Below are 22,483 nucleotides of genomic sequence, written 5' to 3' on the forward strand. Positions count from 1 at the left end.
ATATAGATATATATAGAGTCATGGGTGAAAAAAAAATGCATTCTGAAATGAAAGAATAGCATTTGCATGTGATTGTTATCTTTCTTATGTTTTAATAGTTTGCTTACTGTACTTCTGAAGTTGGGTTTAGTACACACATCATACACACTTATTTAACTTCATTGCATTTGATATATTGATTTATAGTATATTTTATATTGGGCATACTGTTTAATTTTATGATTGTTTTGTTCTGGAAGCACAATCATGTAATCGGTACTGATTTTCTCGAAAATAATTGCTTGGCCTTAGTTCATTTCAGATTACATGTATCCAAAATTACGTTAATTTAGTATTTTTACCTTCCCCAATCTCTGTCTCTGCACATAAAATGTTAATATAATTATGTGGTTGTCGGTATCTCCAAAAATATTAAGTTTTTTTTTTTTTATTTTGATTTGATTCTATTTTTTGTCAGTTATTATTTTTCAGTGTTTGTGTATTGTTGGAGGAAAAGAATATTAAAGATATATATGGATCCAATTCTTAATTCGCTTGGACATTGCCTTTAACAATGGAAATGTTTAGACCTTCATCACTGTTTGGACCTTCATCATTATTTGGACCTTCATCACTATTTGGACCTTCGTCACCATTTGTACCTTCATCACTATTTGGACCTTCGTCACCATTTAGACCTTCATCACTGTTTGGACCTTCTTGGACATTTATCAACATTTAGACTTATATTTTAAATTATATACAATACAATGCACATTTTCAACTGTTTAAAGACAACCGTGTCTTGTCCTTTAAATTGTCTTACTATGTTGTCAAATCGCGGACGATTTGTTTTTCTGGGTAGGGGGTATTGTAACGTTTGTGGGTCATCGTAAATTCCCCTTTTTCTATTTTTAGATACTATATATAACTATAGTTGTCCGGTCACTTTTTTCGCGGGGATCGTTTATCTCGTGCTTGAACTCAATGTCCAGACTTGGATATTTAAACCTCGTCAGGGCAGTATTTCTTTAGATTGGGGAAAACTTTCGTACCGGTAAGTTGTACTTTAAAATTTCATTTTATTTTGTATTTTGATGTTTGACTAAATATTTATTTCTTCTCATTTGATATATTTCTTTTCGGTCTTGTAGTCAAACAGTTCTAAAATATTAAATTACGTTTCCGTTCCAGATTAAATAGAGGGAATTGTACACTAGCTTGATATTTTATGATTTCGGGTTTATAAAGAGATGGGTTTCATTTTGATAGCGATATTTAGACAGAGGGTTAATCCGAGGGATATTTTGGAGTAACGGTCGTCAATCTACGGGATTGTTCGTGCCTAATTACTCTGAAATAGAATTTTGTATTATCGCATGTTTTGGTTTTGGATCTTGAACTGGTCAATTTTACTGAAAAACGTTTTTCAGACATTGCTCTGGTTGGATTGAAAACTAAACGGGAAATGCGATGGTTTTTTTTTACTGGATCGATTTTTGTTCCCTAGTCATAGAATAATGAGATTCATGTTCTAGTCTAACAAAGTCGGTGGGAACCAGTGGGTATAATTATTTTGTCTCGGAAGGTTGACGTCACAACTTGATTGATTGGATTATAATTTAGTTAAAAACGAATAGTGTACAGCTCTCAACATTTTAAGTAAACGGACACTTCAAATTCTAGTATCATTTTATTTTATTCAATCAGATAGCACTAAGGCCAAACGCTTCTTTGAAATGGTTAACTTGTATGGGTATTTTCACCGCATGGTTTGTCCAAAAAGGGGAAGTTCGAGAGTGTATTGAAATTCTAAATTGATATTTTTGCCCTGGAGATACCGCGATATGATTTATGTATTTATGTTGTCTTTGTCTATTAAATATGAAACTGTTTTATGAATTTTTGTCATTTGTTCTATGAGCAAATACATTGCTTGGCAAATCGTCATCACTGGTCATTTTTAGGTTTCTTATACCTGTCCCTTATTGAATTTATTGTTTCGTTGTATTGTCAGTATGCTGTCAGAAGTCCTGGAGCGAAAGCACAGGCCGAACCCTCTCTACCAGTAACGTAAATGGCTGAGCTAGCAGGGTATAATGTCATGAGACAGATTATGAATGAAAAATACGTTCACACACGAAAACCCATTTACGTTGCAGTTCTATTGAAAAATTCTAAAATTGTGTCAGTCCTATGCAAAATTTTGGTGGTAAAATCCTGAGGACTGACACTTTTCGTGAACTCTAGTTGTAAGAATATAATAGAAGTTCTAAAACACCTATATGGTAGTAACTAGCTAAAAAAAATGTTTGTAAAATAAATATTGCCTACATGCCTACCTACCCTATTTCTTTTCAGCATGATAGCGGAAACACATGTATTAATTTTTTGTTTGGCTTATTTGGCTCAATCAAAAATCCTGATCATTAATATTTTTATTTCATTACTTTTTCATAAATTCAACAAAAAATAATTAAATAATATGTTTATTCAATTTTTATATTTTATTTAATTGTTGTTGTTCTTCTCACTTTTGACAGGTGAATGGCAAATAAAAGTTCATGATTTTTTGGTTTTTTTTTTATTCATTTCGTTTGTTTTTAATTGATTCAATCAAATATTAACACAGTTATTTTTAAGTATTAAACTATTTCCCTTAGGTTGCCCCTTTAGCCTCGTTCTGAAATACGTCCTACTTTCATTATACAGCTTGACAAACAACTACGACAAATCATGTTTTCAGCATAGTTTACCCTCTTTATATATAACATATTGCTTTTTAAGTAATTATTTTTCCATCTTAAGCAGTAAAGTTAAATACATAACACTTCCACAGTCTTAAATTAGAATTCCAGACGAGTATCGATGGTCGCCATGTTGGATCACAAAAGAAAGTAGATTTCGAAAGTAAAAAATATTCTACTTTCATCTTTGAATTTCAGAAAATTAACTACGTCTACATCATTAAAAATATTGTTTTTCACTAGATTTTCTTATATTGCACCATACCAACGGTCACAATTTGGTTAAAAATGTTAAGTTAGGTATATGACGCGGTAACAAAAAAATGCAAAGGGCGCCATGCCTTCTTTCACTTTGGTTGACAAATTTTTAACTAAGTTCGTGTCTTATTCCCATTGCATTTTGTGCATCAATTATGTCTATGTGTATTAAACTTACATTTTGTAATCAAATATTAATATTTCCACCAAATTTCGACGTAAATAACTGTTTTCTCGTTCAGACAGGCAGTTACTGGTCAACATGAAACTACATAGGTGGCGCTTTGCTAATTAGCATACAGTAACTTTTGTTTTTCCAACGTCTTCCATTGGTTAAAAATGAAATGAAAGAATCTTCGCTGTTAACTAATTATTTTCAGAAGCATGCACAATTATTATCTAAATTCCATTTAAACTCTTTTCGGTTATATGTATTTAAGGGTTTTGGGGTCCAAAAACAAGTTATTCCAAGGTCATTTGAGGCAGACAAAATATCAGGTTGATTACGGGGCTCCAAGAAGGTTTGTTTTGTCCTGGCATTGCCGGATCCTTAAGACATTTGATGATTTCTCGAACCAGAGACATATAATACAATATATGTCTCTGCTCGAACTAAGAAAGAAAACAATGGATCATGAAAACAAAAACTAAAAATTTTCTTAATCATCAGTGAGATATTTATTATATGAAGTTTTTTTATTCCCTACGTACGCGTATGCCTTGGATTTTTTTCGTCCTATTTGCATGACTTGAGACAATTAAGAACTTTGACCAAATATTTCTCAATATCGCAAAAATTAAAATCGCATTTTAGTCTAAAATGACAAAATCGACATAATCAATGCACGCAATAATTTCTGAATTTACAGTAGATTATATGTAATTCAATAATTCGTCATGTGTAACTTGTTGGCATAGGTGTAATTGATATGTGTTTATCAAAATACATTCCTTTTTGGGATACATAATAGACATGTTCCAGACCATATGAGTATTTGGACCGTATACATATAATCGTACGGTCCGACCGTATGAGTATACGCGTATAGCCCAGTGGCGTAGCTTGCCTTCTGTTCAGTATACCGAGGCAGGGGGTCAGGGGGGCGCAGCCCCCTGAAGCTATAGAGGTTTTTACAATTTGAACAAGAAAAAATCGTTAAAAATTGTTGCTGTTCAATGTTATTTCATCATAATAATGTTAATTATATGCCTTACTATCTATACTCAAAGCTATAAAAATAACAAAATACGTGAAGGTATCACATTAGACAACCAATGAAAAGTCAGTTTCCTGACTTGCTAGCAGTTACAGAAAGCAGGAACATATATATATTGACATACTGTTCCCAGCAGAAAGCCAGCTCAAATGCCTAATGGCTCCCAATATATTTCCAAGCCGTAGTACACTCTAATATAGTTGGCTGTACCTCACACGTCATATCACAAGACATCAAGACCTTGCTCGGTGGATAGAAGAAATCTGTACAAAATGTTCAATACAGAAAAAAAAAACGCAAATATTAAGGTTTATATTTGTAATAAGTTTTATGATGATCATTTATTTGGTCGTAGGTCACGAATCTACGGAAGCCGATAAGGGCCATTCAAAAAAAATATTTTATGTCGTAATTACGATATAGCATGTCGTAATTTCGACATAACATGTCGTTATTACGACATCGCTATGTCGTAATTTCGACATAACATGTCGTTATAACGACATCGCTATGTCGTAATTTCGACATATCATGTCGTAATAACGACATCACTATGTCGTTAAAACGACATAGCGATGTCGTAATAACGACATCGCTATATATAAAAGAATATGTATTATGATTGCCAAGAGACTAAATGACACAGAAATTAACAACTATAGGTCATCATAATGCCCCCAATAATTAGAAAAGCCCCACATAGTCAGCTATAAAAGAGGGAGGAAAGATACCAGAGGGAGAGCCCCCGAAATGCTGTGTGGCAGACAGTGTTATTAATTAATTATTAGCTCCCTTGGTAAAACTCCAAATTTCATATTTAATGTATTTCATTGTTAAATAATTTACATGAAGCTTAATAAGTACATATTTGTTAATTTCATGGACTTTGCTATTTGAATTCATTGGTTAAAGATATTTATTTATATTGTAAAGTTTAATATTTGCATCGTCGCAAAATCTTTGGTTACCTTCTTTGAATAGATTAAGTGAGAAACTTATATATTTTATAGATCCCAGGTAATTATACCGACTGTGTATGTTAGCCTACCAAGGCAAGTCAAGCTATCCATCTCCCTACATATATGGGTCATTTTCAAAAAATGTCGAATTTTGAAATTGAAAAAATTATTAAAAGTTACTTGTTCAAACAACCCTCTACATAAGCAAATCAAAACAAACAGTACTTTAAGAACAACATATTAAAAGATGCAATCTTAATGATGTCATACAAAAATATGTTGAAACATTTTTTGATCGGTGGTACATTATTTTGTCTATCCTGTTACCATTTTCAAAAGAAATTTTGGGTTATTAAGAAAAGGTTTAGATAAAATGTTAAGCTTGTTTTACGTAGACAATTATATGGTTTTCAAGAGAATAAACTTCTATATATATGCATTCTGTAATATAATAGATTATTTGCCAATTTAAAAGGTTGTACTGAAAAATGCCTCTAAAAAGTGGTTTTCAAAGGTTGTAAAAATTACCACCAGTAATGCAAGTCTAAGATAGCAATATATATTGTTCGGCATTTTTTCACCCTTTCAAATGAACCCAACATCAAGTAAATCCCTCATAAGTTAGTTTACTTTTCTCTATATTTCATTGGTAACAGGAACGTACGTTTCTGATATATTACTATATAAAAGTCTATCCTGTTACCTTTTTGTCTATCCTGTTACCGATATCAGTATTGCACCTGCGAATGCTTAATTGGGAAGATTAATACGTTATAACCTTAAGATGACTTCAAACAACGAAATATTTCATTCGTTTTGCACCTATATGTTAAGATAAAAAAAATTAACGACGTTTTTGTCTACAATTGTCTATCCTGTTACTGTAATCATAGCAACCATAGTAACAGGATAGACATAACAGGATAGACAAATTTCTTCGTTTTTGATTCCTGTTGTGAAATAACTACTCCCTTTGGTGAAGTGATTACGTTTTTCTATTGTGAATTTGGGATCCAACACGTTATTGCACTTTTTACAAGTATACTGTTGGTGTATTTAATCAAAATTGGTGGTAACAGCATAGACATGAAAAAAAGTACGCTATATTTTTTTCACTAAATTTCTTGAAATTTCTTTTCTCTACACTGTCGTTCAAGAAACAAGGCGTTTTAAATGTAAAGATTACTTTGCACTTTTGAGATCAACACTGACTGATTCAATATTCATAGGGAGAATAATTTCACGGCTGATTTAAGTAGCGGTAACAGGAAAGACATGAACCTCCTGTACGCAGATTCAATTTAGTTTGTAGATAATATGTTACATACAATGATATAGAAGCTACGATTTTTCGTTAGAGTAATATTAAACGTTCTTAAAAAGTCCCTTTTGCAGATATCAAGGCGATCAGAAAATCGCAAAAAAATCATTTGAAATGTGTTTTTCTGACACTGTACACAGACAAATACCCCCAAAATGGGTCTTAAATGCAGTTTAATCTTATCAAAATAGATGTAACAGTGTTTATAATTAATGTTCTGAATCACAAATCCGACAAGCTTTCATTTAAACCATTACAACTGAAATTTCCATTAGAAATAAAAAAGTTAGCATGGGTGTACTGGAAATTCGACATTTTTTGAAAACGACCCATATGTGCAAACTTCAAGGCTTTTTGTAATAAGGTTGAAGTGAAATTTTGATTGCTCAATACAGGATATATCGACCATGAGAAGTATATCGACCTCGGACTTCGTCCTCAGTCAATATACTTCTTTCAGGTCAATATATCCTTGTATCGACCTCATGCAAAGGCTATATTTGTATAATATCTAGTTTATTTGAGGATTAAAATAAGAAAGCTATGTGAAAAAAACGGATGTCCAACGTTACATTTATGAAAAACTGTTTTAACTCTTATGTATAGTGATCCTATTTCTTATTCTCTGATCTTCTTGATTCTTGGCAGGAACAACGACATGTGTTGGTTCTCTGTGCCGTTAAAGCCGTTATTTTGCCAAATTTCATTTGACTCGGTGGCTGCATATTAAGATGGAATAAGAAAAATGTCCAACGACGTTTTTCATTAACTCAACGACTGAAAGTGAATTTTATAAGTAGATATAGCAGAAAATGAATAAAAAGAGTAAGACAATAATAATATCTAACAAAAGTACAAATATTTGCCTCATGTGAGTTCAAATATTGCTGATTCAATAAAATCTTCTCTACACAGTCGTTTTTCAAACGGTAGCCATTTTGTCCAAGTTGATATTTCATTTTTCAAAGCAGTTAACGCGTATTTTTTATAATTGATAAAAACAAAAGTTAGATACACGAAGAGTAAAAAATGCCAAGATTCTTTTCTTATTACCTACATATTTGGGTCTTAAAGGAATAAAATGCTTCCACACATTACAAAACAGTAGCCAATTTGTCCAAACGTCTGAAAACGTCTAAAATCCTAAAGACGCTAATTTCCGACGTTACATGTGCTAAAGTTTCAATTAAATGTTCATGATAATTAAAACAAATCGTGGAATGACATTTGGAAAAAGAGGTTGATGATTGCTGCCGAAAAAAAAGAATAGTGCATGTTGCTATAGACTCCGCCCGGGGACATAGGTTCGACACAGGTTAAATTTTGCAATTTTTATTAATCGTTTATAGCTTTTAACGATTTATTTAAAAGAATTGGGAAATGGGGAAAACATCCCATTACATGAACTTCGTCCAACTTTTGCAAAGACAAATTGGAGACACCAAGACAGTCCTCTAAATGTAAAATGCGAATTGAAATTTATGTTGCGGAAGTACTCCGAAATAGATCATTTAAAGTCGTCACTTCAGTAAGGTGCAATCACCAATATTAAAACACTTAATACCAGTTCACGGAATGTTTTACTTCGCGATTCGTCCTGCTATTCATGTTATAAAGGTCGTGATGAAAATAGTTCCTGTACTAGCGAAGCCGGAACTTTTCGTCAATATAAACTTGTGCATGAAATGGAGGTAATTGAAAGACGAATCCCAAACAGCAACGAAAACCGTTTCATCGAATTAATAAAAACCCGGGATTATATTTGCCGTTTTCGCGGACGATCCAGGGGTAGATTACTATATTTTACAATGTATATCAGAAGTTAAACGCTATAGATGACTTGGGAAATAATTCTCAAGCCAAGGTTCAAGTAATTGAAGGGGTGTATTTCGACAACTTATGTGCCAGGGAAAATACAATTCTATTCAAATTTAACCAAGGGTAAAAATGTTCGATTTACTTGCAGAGTGTCAGATATATTTGTATTGGTTGAATTAAGATAGAGAAATTTTACAATGACAGATGATATGCACCTTGAAAGTTAAACATCCTATGATAAAACAAAAATATGGAAAACCGTATACATGTACTTCCGTCCCATCTTTCCTTCCTACATTACTTGCGACAGTACTGCATTTTTAGTTGAAATAACTTAAAGGGTAAACATTATAAAATCGATTTCCACAACTCGAGGTAATTTTTGATAAAATGACATCACAAAACGAACAGAACCAGAATCAACCAACAATATAAAAAACCGAATAAAACTTGCAAAAATTAAACGAAGTCAAAAACCCTCTTCGACGCCGCATGTTAAAGTGTAACGTCGTGCCCAACGTTTGAAAGTAGAAATAGAGCTATCAATACTTCAATTCACCCTTATTACAAGAAACCCTGTAGTTTGCGCTTATATATAGGGAGATGGAATGCTTGGCTTGCAATGTCAGTCCTCATATACTTCCACGTCTTATTTGTTTATTTTAAACTTGTCTGGCTTTACAGCCCTTCCACGGCAGGTATCTTATAAAACTTAGATAGTATTTTAAAAATATATAAGTTTCTCACTGAAGGTATCCAAAGAAGGTAACCAAAGATTTTGCGATGATGCAAATATTAAACTTTACAATATAAATAAAAAATCTTTAACCAATGAATTCAAATAGCAAAAGCTATGCAATTAACAAATATGTACTTATTAAGCTTCATGTAAATTATTTAACAATGAAATACATTAAATATGAAATTTGGAGTTTTACCAAGGGAGCTAATAATTAATTAATAACACTGTCTGCCACACAGCATTTCGGGGGCTCTCCCTCTGGTATCTTTCCTCCCTCTTTTATAGCTGACTATGTGGGGCTTTTCTAATTATTGGGGGCATTATGATGACCTATAGTTGTTAATTTCTGTGTCATTTAGTCTCTTGGCAATCATAATACATATTCTTTTATATATAGCGATGTAGTTATTACGACATAGCTATGTCATTTTAACGACATAGTGATGTCGTTATTACGACATGATATGTCGAAATTACGACATAGCGATGTCGTTATAACGACATGTTATGTCGAAATTACGACATAGCGATGTCGTAATAACGACATGTTATGTCGAAATTACGACATGCTATGTCGTAATTACGACATAAAATATTTTTTTTGAATGGCCCTTATCGGCTTCCGTACGAATCAACGAATTATAGATAATCACCACAAAATGACAGCTGGATTGAACAAACGAATTTTAGGATAAACTAGGAGAAAAACATATGCTACATGTAAAGTGTAGCACGACACTTGTTTTAGTGGTGTATTCCTTCGAAGGTCTTGAAATTACATATTGATTTTTTTTTTCATTCACGATGAACATGACAACCGGCGAATAACTAACACTTACTTTATTCTGAAGTCTTCATTATAAATGAACAGTATTTGGTTGATTTTTTGTATATATAAACTGACATCATGTATTAACTAACAGACATATTTCTCTGGAATTAGTGATTCCTTTAAATATTTTAAATTCCCTGCTTGTGAAAACGTGCTATGAATCTAAAATAGCGAGAATAAAACTTGAGAACCACAACAGATAAATTATTTTCTGTGCACTATAATATATAAATGCTTATTTTGTTTTGTTTAGTACCAAAGTCAATGAACATAGTCGTAGGGGAACATGTCAACGGTTATAAATGAGGGTTTGAATGCTTAGAATGGGATTATCAAATATTTTTTTTTTAATCATTGTCGCCCATAATTTGATTTTCCTTTATTTTATAATTTAGCACCATTTTAAATTCATATTCTTTTAAATTTAATTTTATTTCAGGGCCGATTTTTCTGTTTTCTTAAAACCTCACCCAGGCCCTCATATACTAGAAATTATTCTGACACAAAATTAACTAATTGACCTAATTCAATGGTTAAGTGATTTGATCGGGTGACTCGTGAGTTGCATCCTCATCTATTGTACTCACTGTTTTCGCTTGCAATGGGGTAGGACAAAATAAATCTGTTGTCGATTTCCCTTTACTCTGACAAACTTGAATTACAGAAAACGACCTTAAAGGGTATTTCCAAGTAGAGGAGGGAAAATTAATTCAAATGTTCCCATAAGTCTTGAATAATTCGTAAAGGGTATGAATCAATAACCGCGCCAACAAGACATAACAAGTTGCTACATTATTGTTTAGTAGCCATGGCAGTTTACTGCAATAATCATTTAAAAGAAAATACAGTGAAGGATTTTTTTTTTAATTTTTTTTTACCGAGGCACTCGGTTGGCTCAACGTAAGCTACGCCCCTGTAGCCCAGTACGAGCTGACAATACATGTTATTGGATCATATGCATGGGACCGGTTCATATGGGTTACATTTAAACAAACATTTATCACAATCTTTATTTTTTTAGTTTTACAAATTGTAATTATTACAATTAGATGGATAAAATGAACAAACGAACAAATGAAATTAAATATTTGTTAATTGTATATCTGAATCCTATTTTGGTACTCTCGCCCAAGGTGACACTTGCTACCACAAGTAAAGTAATATTTTTTACATTTACATGTTTGCAGTTCATGCATAACTCTTTGCATTTGCATTTTTTGTGTAAAGTTGCTAGATATTATAAAACATTTTTTTTTATTAATTTGAGAGTTAAGTTATGTTGGTATGCTATATGCATTTGAATCTAATAAACATGAGCAAGTGCTTTATTAGTCAGAGCGTATGCGTATGCGTATAGTCCGACCGCATACGGGCTATCAAAATAAAAATACATACTGTAGAAAAACAATATTTAATGAAAAGGAATAACTATGAGCAACGTCAACTCTCACATTACAGACATAAAAAAAACATGAGAATTAAAAGCATAGTTTTTAATGTTTCTCACAAATAAATGAAAATTTATGTGAACATTGACTGTCGTTCCACTTATATTTAGCACCACTATGCATATGTGCACAGTCTTCTTGACCAGCATTATTAGGTTCGCCTGGGTTCCAATCGGTATAGGTTAGCACTGTATTATCGGATTCCCATATAAAACGTGATTCTTGTACTGAATCATGAGCTCCAATCCACACGTGACCTGGGTTTTTATCTGAAAGTAAACATCGTTCTTTGTATTTACCTAATGAGTCATTTAAGAAATTATTTGAAGAGTTTGTTCATATGTTGTACTGTTACAAGACAGTCTCGTGTAAGGGTACGTTTTGGATCCCGCTCACATATTTAACCCGGACACATTCTTTATGTGCCTGTCCCAAGTCTTGTGGTGCCTGATATTGGTTTGATTTTTGTCCATTATTTTTAGCAGTTCTTGTGGTATCCTGTTGCACCACTGGGCCGGGATCAATGTTGGATTCGGTGCCCACTTACATGTTTAACATTCGTTATGTGCCTGTCCAGCAGAAAGCCTGTAATTCAATGGTTATCTTTTGTTACTGTATATTATATCTTAACTTGTTTTACATTTATCATTTCGGGGCCGTTTATACTCATTTTGCGGTGTTGGCTCATTGCTGACGACCGTACGATGACCTATAGTTGATACTGTCTGTGTCAGTTGATCTCTTGTTGATAGTTGTCTCTTTGGCAGTCAAACCACATGATCTTTCCTTATTATTAGGATTTTAAGATTGCCTACTATTAGTACGTGTATTTTAAAAAACTGCAGTGTTCTACTCAAATATTGCATTGAAATCTCTGTGAACCAGAATCAGAACACTCTAACCTAAATATGTTATAATACTTTTGCATTCAATGGACGTATGCTTTTTAACTTCGTTCCTCGGTGTAGGCGTTCAGTCATACAAAAGTCGCACAACCAAATTTGTAACTATTGGAGCAGAAACTGCTTACCCCTCCAAAAGAGGGACGAAAGATACCAGAGGGACAGTCAAACTCATAAATCGAAAATAAACTGACAACACCATGGCTAAAAATGAAAAGGACAAACAGACAAAGAATAGTACAACTGACACAACATAGAAAACTAAAGAAGAAACAAAACGAATTAACCCCACCAAAAACTAGGGGTGATCTCAGGTACTCCGGAAGGGTAAGGAGATCCTGCTCCACATGTGGCACCCGTCGTGTTGCTTATGAGAAAACAAATCCGGTACATAGTCTAATTCGGTAGGTCACACTTATGAAAGGGAAGGGGATTGTAGTTACGACGTAAGGAACATATCCGATATCATTTGTGAAACGGTTATTCAATAACGGTCAACCAACTCGTAATGGCGTCCGTAAAATTTTCGAAGAGATGATTTCAACTTCACCATTTGGAACTCTTGATTTCATAGCTTCCTTGTGAGCAATAACCCTCTATCAAGAAAATCATGATAGGAAATGCAAGCACGGGAATATCGTATCTACACCGTATGCAGGTGCTGCTGGAATGTTGCTACTTAGAAATGGAAAGTTCACAATTGGAAAGCTGAAATCATCTCTTTTGTCGTCAAGTGTTTTCATTGTCAATTTTAAATCACCAGATATCACTCTTGAGTTTGCTGCTTTTGTTTTACTTACTTTGGAAGTGCTTTATAAACTTTGTATATTGAAACTTAAATGTTACAGATACCGATATTGGCTGTGTTTTTTAAATGCATTCCGTTTTATATAGGGGTATTTATGTACTAATTACCATTCCTTTTGTACTTACCGATAATTATAAAAGAGTCAGGTATTGTCAATTTTTACTAGGAATCCTCCCTTTCTATGACAATCAGTCTACAAACAAAAATTCTAAATATGATGTGAGAATAGAATGGATGTCTTATATTTTCAATAATTCAAAAGGTTTTTTACGTTGAGTAATGACTGAAAAGACTAATGATTTCCCCTATGTTAAATTTTTAACTTTTCAATAAATTCTGCAGAATTTACCTCTGTTCAAATAAAGAAATACGTGGCATGAGTAAAGTTTAATCCTGTACAGTACTACAGACACAATTTTGCATAACATTTCCTTGCATAAAAAAATAACCATTTATAGTTTTTAATTCTTTTTTACTTGTGTAAAAGCTTTAGTAACCAGGTAATTTAAAGTTTCTAAAATATTCTCAGTATAGATAGAAACAGCAAATAATAAATTAAAGGTGCTTAGAAATACCCAAGATTTTAGCTTATGACCCAGACATTTTTTTTTACTGCAATGCGATATAAGATAAATTTCCTACAACTGTCAAATACAAGGAAATATTTTTCGACCCTTTTCTGTATGCAACCGGATGTGACGTACTATGATTTGTCGGTATTACATCAAAATAGCTGTTTTTCACTTAAATGTTTTTGAATTGTTCCCCGCATTTCTATGATTTAGCGGATGTTATAAGCAATAATGTCATACTTTAATAAAAATTAAAAAGGAGATTTACTACCTCCTTGTCTCATCGGCATTTAAATGTGTTTGCTCATAAATTAATTAATTGTATTATAAATCCTCCCATTTCTATCAAAAGTCCAATAACAGATAAAATAAACAAAATCAAAACATTGGTACACCATCATTTTTTTTACTCTTGACTAGCAAAAGTGTTTCATTATTGTCTTATATATTGCTATTTGTTAAGTTCTTCTATTAATTTATTCGCTATACCTTTTTATTTTAATATTCCGAATAAGTTGGGAAACTGAAACGGAAATTGCGATATTTATTTTGCTGTATCCAAACAAATACAAAACCATAAAGCTTTCAAACATCTTACTTTTGCCGAATTCCATGTCATCTTTGATTTGAATTGAAAGTAATAACAACTTCTCATAAATTGTACCCATCCGGAACCACACGTTATTGTCCTGCCTGAAAATGTTTGAATTTTATTTGGTTTAATGACATTATTGGAATAGAACTTGTCTTGATATAGATTAGCGTTTACTAATCAGAATACAAGAACGGTATACAAACCCTATATAGTTTGTACATGTATTACCTTTTAAACTGTAAAGATAGATTATCAAATCAGACAATAGTCAGGTACCGGAATATAAGAGGGGTAATGTCTTGTTATATATCAGTGTCAAAAAGCGGGAAAACATTCATACATGTGCCAGTGGCGGATCCAAAACATTTCCTAAGGGGGGGGGGGCGCTGACTGACCTAAGAGGGGGCCCGCTCCAGTCATGCTTCAATGATTCCCTATATAATCAACCAAATTTTTCCCACGAAAGGGGGGCCCGGGCCCCCCAGCCCCCCCCCCCTGGATCCGCCTATGCCTGCCTTCGATTTCTAATTTTTGTCAATAGTTTGTATATAATTAGTAATACTACAAGCTGCTCCGTTTGGATTTCATTCCTTGGTTAACAAAATTTATAACAAAACTAAGTGAATTCTTATTTAAAAGCAGATGATAATTGTTCCTATTGTTTTGTTTGCAGTCTGCATTCAGCAATGTTATTGTTATAAACCAGAATTAAGCTCTTAAAGTTCATAATAAAATCAAGGTCTGAAAGGAAACTAAGTTTTTTTAATTTGTCATGTACATTGGTTTTGATACCTGATTCTCCCGGAATTCCCTTTTCACCATTTTGTCCTCGTGCTCCTGTTATTAGACATAAAGATATTATAAATGATGTGATACAAAGGTATAATCAAATTCAATAAGGGCATAACAAGAACATTTTCAACCAACGTTACGAATGGAAACTAATTGTTATATTCATTTCTTGGTATTTTTTGAAAATTCTTAATGGTCATGTATAGCTTGCTAAACCTGCCGCTTATATGAACGTGTTTGTAGTTCCGTTTTTTTATTGACAACATCGGGTTGGCAAACTTAACAGACATACTCAGATAATATAAAAACTCTACATTCAAAACGGATAATATTTACCTCCATCTTTATCATCTTTATAGTTATTGATATAACATTTAGTACATCGGTTAATGTTAAAACTTTAAAGACGAAGATATAATATTATGACGACAATCGGCTTGAGACTTGGTGCAATAGCTAAACATTCATTGCAATACGCAAACTTATCATAGATACCAGGCTTAAAAAGACGTATCAGTGACGCTCGGATTAAAACCGACTGTACGACGGCTGTATAGCCAATCAAGGTCGTTAATAACTTCCATTTGTTGTCGACTTAAAAAAAGGAAAAATACTCAAATATAAAACGAATTGAGGGGTATTGAGGACAGCTAGCTAGGGTAATGTATTCCTAGGGTAGACCATCCTGAGTGTTCGAAAAAGTTTTGTTAATACATGTATTGAGTTTTTATAATCAATTAATATCTAATAATAGTATGAGTCTAGCAATTGTTGTTCTTAGGTTTCTTTATGTGAATTTCTATGAACTCTTCTGTCATAACAAATTAGCAAAGAATAAAGCTAATACTGTACACTGGTTTTGTTTCTCTTTGTCATTCAATGAAAAAGAGTTGTTTGTCAGATATATGACGTATGAGTCATTGAAAAAAAAGGTTCATTTATTTATAATAAATCTGCAGTTTTCTGTTATAATTGAATAATACAGAAAAAAACTATCATCATATAAGCCTTTAAAATTACTATTTTATATTAAAATCTACTCTTATTTATTACATTATTTTGGAAAAATGGAAAACAAAACATGTTCATTTAGCGTCAGTTTGATGTTCTCACCTATTTGTCCCTTGTCGCCAACTGGACCCATATTTCCCATTAAACCTTTGTCACCTCTGATACCCTTTTCACCATTTTCACCTTTTAGGCCAGCAAGTCCAATTTCTCCCTTCGGTCCTTTATCGCCAGTTGGTCCTTTTTCTCCAATCGAACCTTTCCTTCCGGAAGGTCCAACTAGACCAGTCTGTCCCATTTCCCCTGGCATTCCCATTTCACCATCCACTCATTTGCTTCCTTTATGACCGCGTGCACCAAGTGCACCTTTTTCTCCGATTTCCCCTTTTTGTCCACTTGGACCTTCATCTCCAATGGTACCTTTGTCACCAGCTGAACCTTTCGCACCTACTACACCCTTTTCTCCCAGTAGTCCCTTTTCGCCACTCATGCCCTTTTCTCCTAGTAGTCCTTTTTCGCCACTCATACCCTTTTCCCCCAGTAGTCCTTTTTCGCAACTCATGCCCTTTTCTCCTTTGGATCCTTTCGTACCATTTTGTCCTTTTCCTCCTATTGGCCCTACATCTTTTTCATTCGTTCTGTGGGTATAATATGTTTGATTTTGTCAGATATTTTGACTCCCCGGCCCTTTGGAATTTCGCTTGGAGTTCTGTTATGCATTTTAATACTTTTTTCGGATACGGTCAAATCCTGGATGTGCAAAAGAACTCATCGTAATGTTGTTTTATCATATCTAAATAACGTACACAATGCTATCCCTACAGGAGGCATCGGATTTATCGCCCTATTCTTAAATAAGCTGCGTATTTACACATCGTTCATTATAATCCTGGTACTTTTGATAACCAACTATCACATCTAAATGACGCCTTTTTTAAATATGTTTTTTGTGTTGACATGCATATCATTGAAATCTTGTTTTTTCATAAGTTTTCAAATTATATTGAATTGTTCGAAACACTAAAAACCATTGTGTGAAATGTTTTTATATTTTTTTCACATCGTTATTTTAAATATATAGTTCATTTTAAACACCACAGGTTTGACACTATCAACATTTAAAGATGAATTTCATCAAGTAAAACAAGAACAGAAAGCAATTAAAATGAAAATTGAAGACATGTATCAGTTAATATCAAGAAAAGCAGGGATAAAGAACTTGGCTGAAATAGAAACTCAACTACTTAAAACACATGAAAAAGGTTTGAAGTTAAATTAGATTGAAATATTGGGCCTTTGCCAGTTATTGTAATTGTGTATGTGCCAATTAAATCTTTGATTTGATTTGATATAACTTATTATTTAATGTGGAGACTTGAAATCAAAAGACGTAGAAAAGTGTGGATAGAATAGAGTCTAGCTTTCTTGTTCTCTTCTGAAATAAAAAATTTATCAAAAGTTTATTTTTTTTTGGCTTCACATCAAATTGTGATTGTTGTAATATATTTAGCATGTTTAGGTAAAAGAATATTCAAAAATTGGTTAACAGAGAAAATCATTTTTGACATTTTCAGCCCATGTTTTTGTACACCTAATCATTGAATTGTTCTGTCATATAAACGTAAATTAATGTGGAATTGTATGCTTAATATCACAGTATACTAGGGATGTACCAAACATTCATAAAAAATTTGCCAAACATATGAGTAAGTGGTATTATAATAGAACGATGCCTCGGAGATATGAAAAGAAAACCATTAAACTAAAAGAATGTTTTAAATTTTTCAAATCATTATTGTTAAGGTATAACGGATAGTTTATTGTTGTCTCTCTAGGCCTCAAAGGGGATAAGAAACTATCAAATTTAGAAGAAAAACTTGATCGATTGAAACTTGATAGTGAAGAAGAAAAGAAAGCAATACAAATTAAAATAAATGACATGAAGAAATTATTATCAACTAAAGCAGAGATAGAAAAAATGACTAATATAGAAAAACAACAACGCAAAGCACAGGAAAAAGGTTTGAAGCTATTATATAATAATGTCACAAATATTGGAGCATACTTTCATGGAGATATAATCAAATGTTGTTCTATTCACTGAAATTTAGAGTTTGTTGAAATCACAAAATTAATGTATGTTTTGTTAGTCTTTATCATTTTTAGTCATTTCGGCGTCAGTTTATTTTCGGCGTATGAGTTTGACTATTCCTTTACTATCCTCCGCTTCTCTTTTGATAAGGTCTGATATAGCTCCTCTACAAAAAATACTCCACTAATTGATGTTGCAACAGTACTATTCATTTCTAAAATTAACCCTAGAGTTTTTTCATTAATAAAATAGTCCGGTGGTCAAGCCTGTAACCAATATGGCTGCCAACGCTAAACATAGCACATAAGGGGTCAAATGCAAGTATTATCTATTCACTTGTAAATGGTTATAGATGTGAAATCAGACAGGGGTAGAGGTGTTCAGAATGTCGAGTTCTCTACTTTTCATTTAAAAAAGAGTTTCTTTGCTTTATTTACCAGTCCTTTAGAATTTTGATATACATTGGTATTGGTTTTGACAAGTATTCCAAGAAGTCAATGTTTGAATAAAAATATATCTTAGCTAAATAATCTTTTTTTTACATTGTAAAAGAATTAGATTTTGCTTCTTCATACTGTCCTTTAATCATACATTGTTTTCCGCTATTCTTGCATTATACAACTTGAATAAGAAATTTTCGCCCGACATTTCAAATACAAAGCAGGCATATATTTTCTTCTTGTTCTTATGAAAGTTTGTATTTATGCAAGACTTTTGAACAAAAAACTATTAGAAGATCTTCCATTTTTCTGAATCAAAATAGACTCCTGCTGATAGACAAAGGCAACAGTTGTATACCGATGTTTAAAGGTCATAAATCAATTGAGCGAAAGCAAATCCGGTTTACAAACTGAAATCGAGAAAAAATATATCAACTTTAAGAGGAAAACAAAGAATCAACGTAAACACTGAATATGCTAAAGTGCAACAAAAACAAACGTCAATGCAACATACATTGAAATATATTAGTTAACAATTGACATATTCCTGAGCGTCACTGTTGTGTCTTATGTAGACGAAACACGCGTCTGGCGTATTAAATTATAATCCCGGTACCTTTGATAACTATTGATATGGAAATTTAAAGAAAACAATGGTGGGTTGAACCTGGTTTTGTGGCTAAACAAACCTCGCGCTTTATGGAAATGTTAAATATAACGATAAAATGACAACATTACATGACAGGACTATACTAGTAATACAAATAAATGCAAGAACACTCAGGACAGAGAAATACATGAATAAATAATATAATAGTACATGTCCACATGTTAACCACAGAATAACAACTTATACCTAAAATAGATAGAATTTTCTATCAATCTGTGATTCAATACAACATCACACATCATTAGGAGAACAGCATGTCTTTTAACTATTGTGGCTGATTGTTTTGCTGACACTTGATGTCAATAAAGTGGAATTCTATGCGAATGTCATACAAGTGAGAGGGTCACCTAGCTATAATACCAGGTTTAATCCACAATTTTCTACACAAGAAAATGCTTGTAACAGGTCAGGAGTATGATAGTTGTTTTCGGTTCATAAGATGCGCTTGAGCATTCGATTTTGCCATTTTATAAAGGACTTTTCGTTTTAAATTTCCCTTTGAGTCCTGTAATTTTGATATTTTACCTTTTTCAGATATATGTCTATATAAATATTTAGATGCTTTATTTATACAGTAAAGTTGAATGAGCATTTCAATATTGATTGCAAAAGAGGGACGAAAGATACCAAAGGGACAGTCAAACTCATAAATCTAAAACAAACTGACAACGCCATGGCTAAAAATAAAAAAGACAAACAGAAAAACAATAGTACACACGACACAACATAGAAAACTAAAGAATAAACAACACGAACCCCACCAAAAACTAGGGGTGATCTCAGGTGCTCCGGAAGGGTAAGCAGATCCTGCTCCACATGTGGCACCCGTCGTGTTGCTTAAGTGATTACAAATCCGGTAAATAGTCTAATTCGGTAGGTCATATTCATGAAAGGGAAGGGGATTGTAGTTACGACGTAAGGAACATATCCGATATCATTTGTGAAACGGTTATTCCATAACGGTCAACCAACTCGTGATGGCGTCCGTAAAATTTACGAAGGGATGATTTCAACTTCACCATTTGGAACTCTTGGTGTAATAGCTTCCTTGTGAGCAGCAAACCTCTATCAAGAAAATCATGATAGGAAATGCAAGCACGGGAATATCGTATCAATTGGGAGATATATACCCCGTATGCAGGTGCTGCTGGAATGTTGCTACTTAGAAATGGAAATCATCTCTTTTGTCGTAAAGTTTTGTTTTCAACCGACCTTCATTGTCAATTTCTAGATGTAAGTCAAGATATGAAGCCGACTTAACTGTATCTGTAGTATCCTTTATCTCTAGTTCGATTGGATAGATGCGTTCCACATAGTCACCAAATTTTGAATTGTTTAGTGAAAGAACATCATCTATATAGCGGAAAGTAGAGTTAAAGGATATTGCTAACTTCTCATCTTTCTTCCTAAGAAGTTCCTGCATAAAGTAAGCCTCATAATAATAAAGAAACAAGTCGGCGAGTAGAGGGGCACAGTTTGTTCCCATTGGAATGCCGACAGTCTGTTGAAAAACACGTCCTCCGAACGTAACAAATATGTTGTCAATCAAGAAATCAAGCATCTTGATAATATCAGTTTCAGAGAATTTTTTGTTTGAATCAGAGTGATTCTTTACAAAGTAGGATTTATCCCTCCCTAAGACAAGATACTTGTATCTACGTTGGCCATTCTTTTTTATGAAGCAAAGTAATATCAACTCTTTCAATTTGTCTTTTAGTTTGGAATGTGGAATACTTGTGTACAGGGTAGAAAAGTCAAATGTTTTAATACTGTTACAAGATGAAAGAGAGTTAGATTGTATGTACTCTAAAAGATCTTTTGAATTTTTAAGTATCCACATCTGATTCACGCCACCTCTAGAATAGGCAGTTTCACAATAACTTTGAAGCCCGTCTTCAATGAGACAACTTTTTACAAGAGACAAAATGACACAGAAATTATCAGCTACAGGTCACTGTCGGCCTTTAACAATGAGCAAAGTTTATATCGCATAGTAACCTATAAAAGTCCCTAAAATCACAATTCAAACGAGAAAACTAACGGCATAATTAATGTAACAAAAGCAATGAACGAAAACAAATATGTAACACAGCAACAAACGACAACTACCGAAATATACAGGCTCCTGTTTCGGACAGGCACATACACACAGAATGTGGCGCGGCTATACATGTTAGCAGGACATTAGGATAACAGTACAACATTAGAACGAACTATAGGAATCAGTTGAAAAAGGCCTTACTCATCAGATGGATACTAATAGAAATACATATAAAAAGAACACAGAATGCACGTGGCCGGGTTCTTGTTCATCTCAACAACAATGATACACTAAGTACATACTGGTATCTGAGAGTACTCTATGTTACTTAATTATAGTATATGTTATGTATTTGTTTGTGGTCTTTTGATTATTAACTCTAGCTATTCTATATATTGATTTTTTGCGTTTGTTACAGCTGTCAACAAAATAATTATATGCGAAAGAAATTCGGCCTTTATCTCATGCAATTCGCAAATAAGTATAGTGGAAGCTATTTTGGACGTCAAACAGATATAAGTATTTGTCCAACTTTGGTAAAAACCAGCAACTGTAGGTCACCTGCTTCAGATGGTAAGGTGAAAAGCCAGTGCAATGGGAAAAGTATATGTGAACTAACTGCAACCAATCACCAATTTGGTGATCCCTGTCCTGGAGTAGTCAAGTTTCTGGAGCTCAAATATGTAGGACTCGGAGGTGCCATGGTCACGCTGAAGTGCGATGGTCTATGCGAAGTGCGATGGTCTTTTCGCTGAAGTGCGATGGTTTTTTATGATGTTTGGATATTGTGACGTTTTCAAATACAACGTTATTAAACTGAATGGATTCACAGACAGGAGAATAAAATTTGTAGATGAAGGTTTCATGCGTACAAAGGAAAGGAAACAGAATGAAACGAACGATTCAAGTCCCAAACAGTTTTGAGCATTAGAGGTGGTGGTTACAAAAATTTGTAAAACTAAGTCAGACAGCAAACCATGGGGAACAAGACGACTAAAAGATTATCTTGATCTGCAGATAGGCTAACCTGTGTTCGGAAGCATGTACAATGTATGCCGCAAATGTTTTGTTCGACAAATACAATGTCTTGATCTTAATATTAATTTTGACTTCTCTTCAAGTATACATCACATGATTTTGTGAAGACAACAAAAATAGCAATAGCTTTTTGTTTGGTGTGAGCCAAGGCTCCGTGTTGAAGGCCGTACATTGACCTATAATGGTTTACTTTTATAAATTGTT

At 33.3% G+C, this 22,483-nt stretch overlaps 2 protein-coding genes across 2 annotated transcripts in view; both read right to left on the reverse strand.

The window, feature by feature from the left end:
• LOC143051758 (uncharacterized) overlaps positions 1-3,363 on the reverse strand; it is a 39,301-nt gene extending 35,938 nt beyond the window's left edge. Inside the window, exon 1 of the mRNA XM_076224668.1 lies at positions 3,163-3,363. The gene's annotated coding sequence lies outside the window, so the exon portion shown is untranslated. The remainder of the gene's footprint in view (positions 1-3,162) is intronic.
• Positions 526-16,618, reverse strand: LOC143052052 (uncharacterized). Its single transcript, XM_076225025.1, has 3 exons — positions 16,104-16,618; positions 14,991-15,035; positions 526-698 (listed from the first exon to the last, which is right to left on the reverse strand). The coding sequence occupies exons 1-3, from the start codon at positions 16,312-16,314 to the stop codon at positions 526-528; spliced, it is 429 nt and encodes a 142-aa protein (XP_076081140.1). The 5' UTR covers positions 16,315-16,618.
• Between the last annotated feature and the right edge of the window lie 5,865 nt (positions 16,619-22,483).

Source organism: Mytilus galloprovincialis, chromosome 11 (genome assembly GCF_965363235.1).
Source record: "Mytilus galloprovincialis chromosome 11, xbMytGall1.hap1.1, whole genome shotgun sequence".
Lineage (NCBI taxonomy): Eukaryota > Metazoa > Mollusca > Bivalvia > Mytilida > Mytilidae > Mytilus > Mytilus galloprovincialis.

Coding starts and splice junctions, on each gene's coding strand:
- LOC143052052 (XM_076225025.1), bottom strand. CDS start 16,314: ATGGGAATGCCAGGGGAAATGGGACAGACTGGTCTAGTTGGACCTTCC. Junction 15,036..16,103: donor TGGCGACAAGGGACAAATAG/GTGAGAACATCA, acceptor GTCTAATAACAG/GAGCACGAGGACAAAATGGT. Junction 699..14,990: donor GGGAATTCCGGGAGAATCAG/GTATCAAAACCA, acceptor TAAATGTCCAAG/AAGGTCCAAACAGTGATGAA.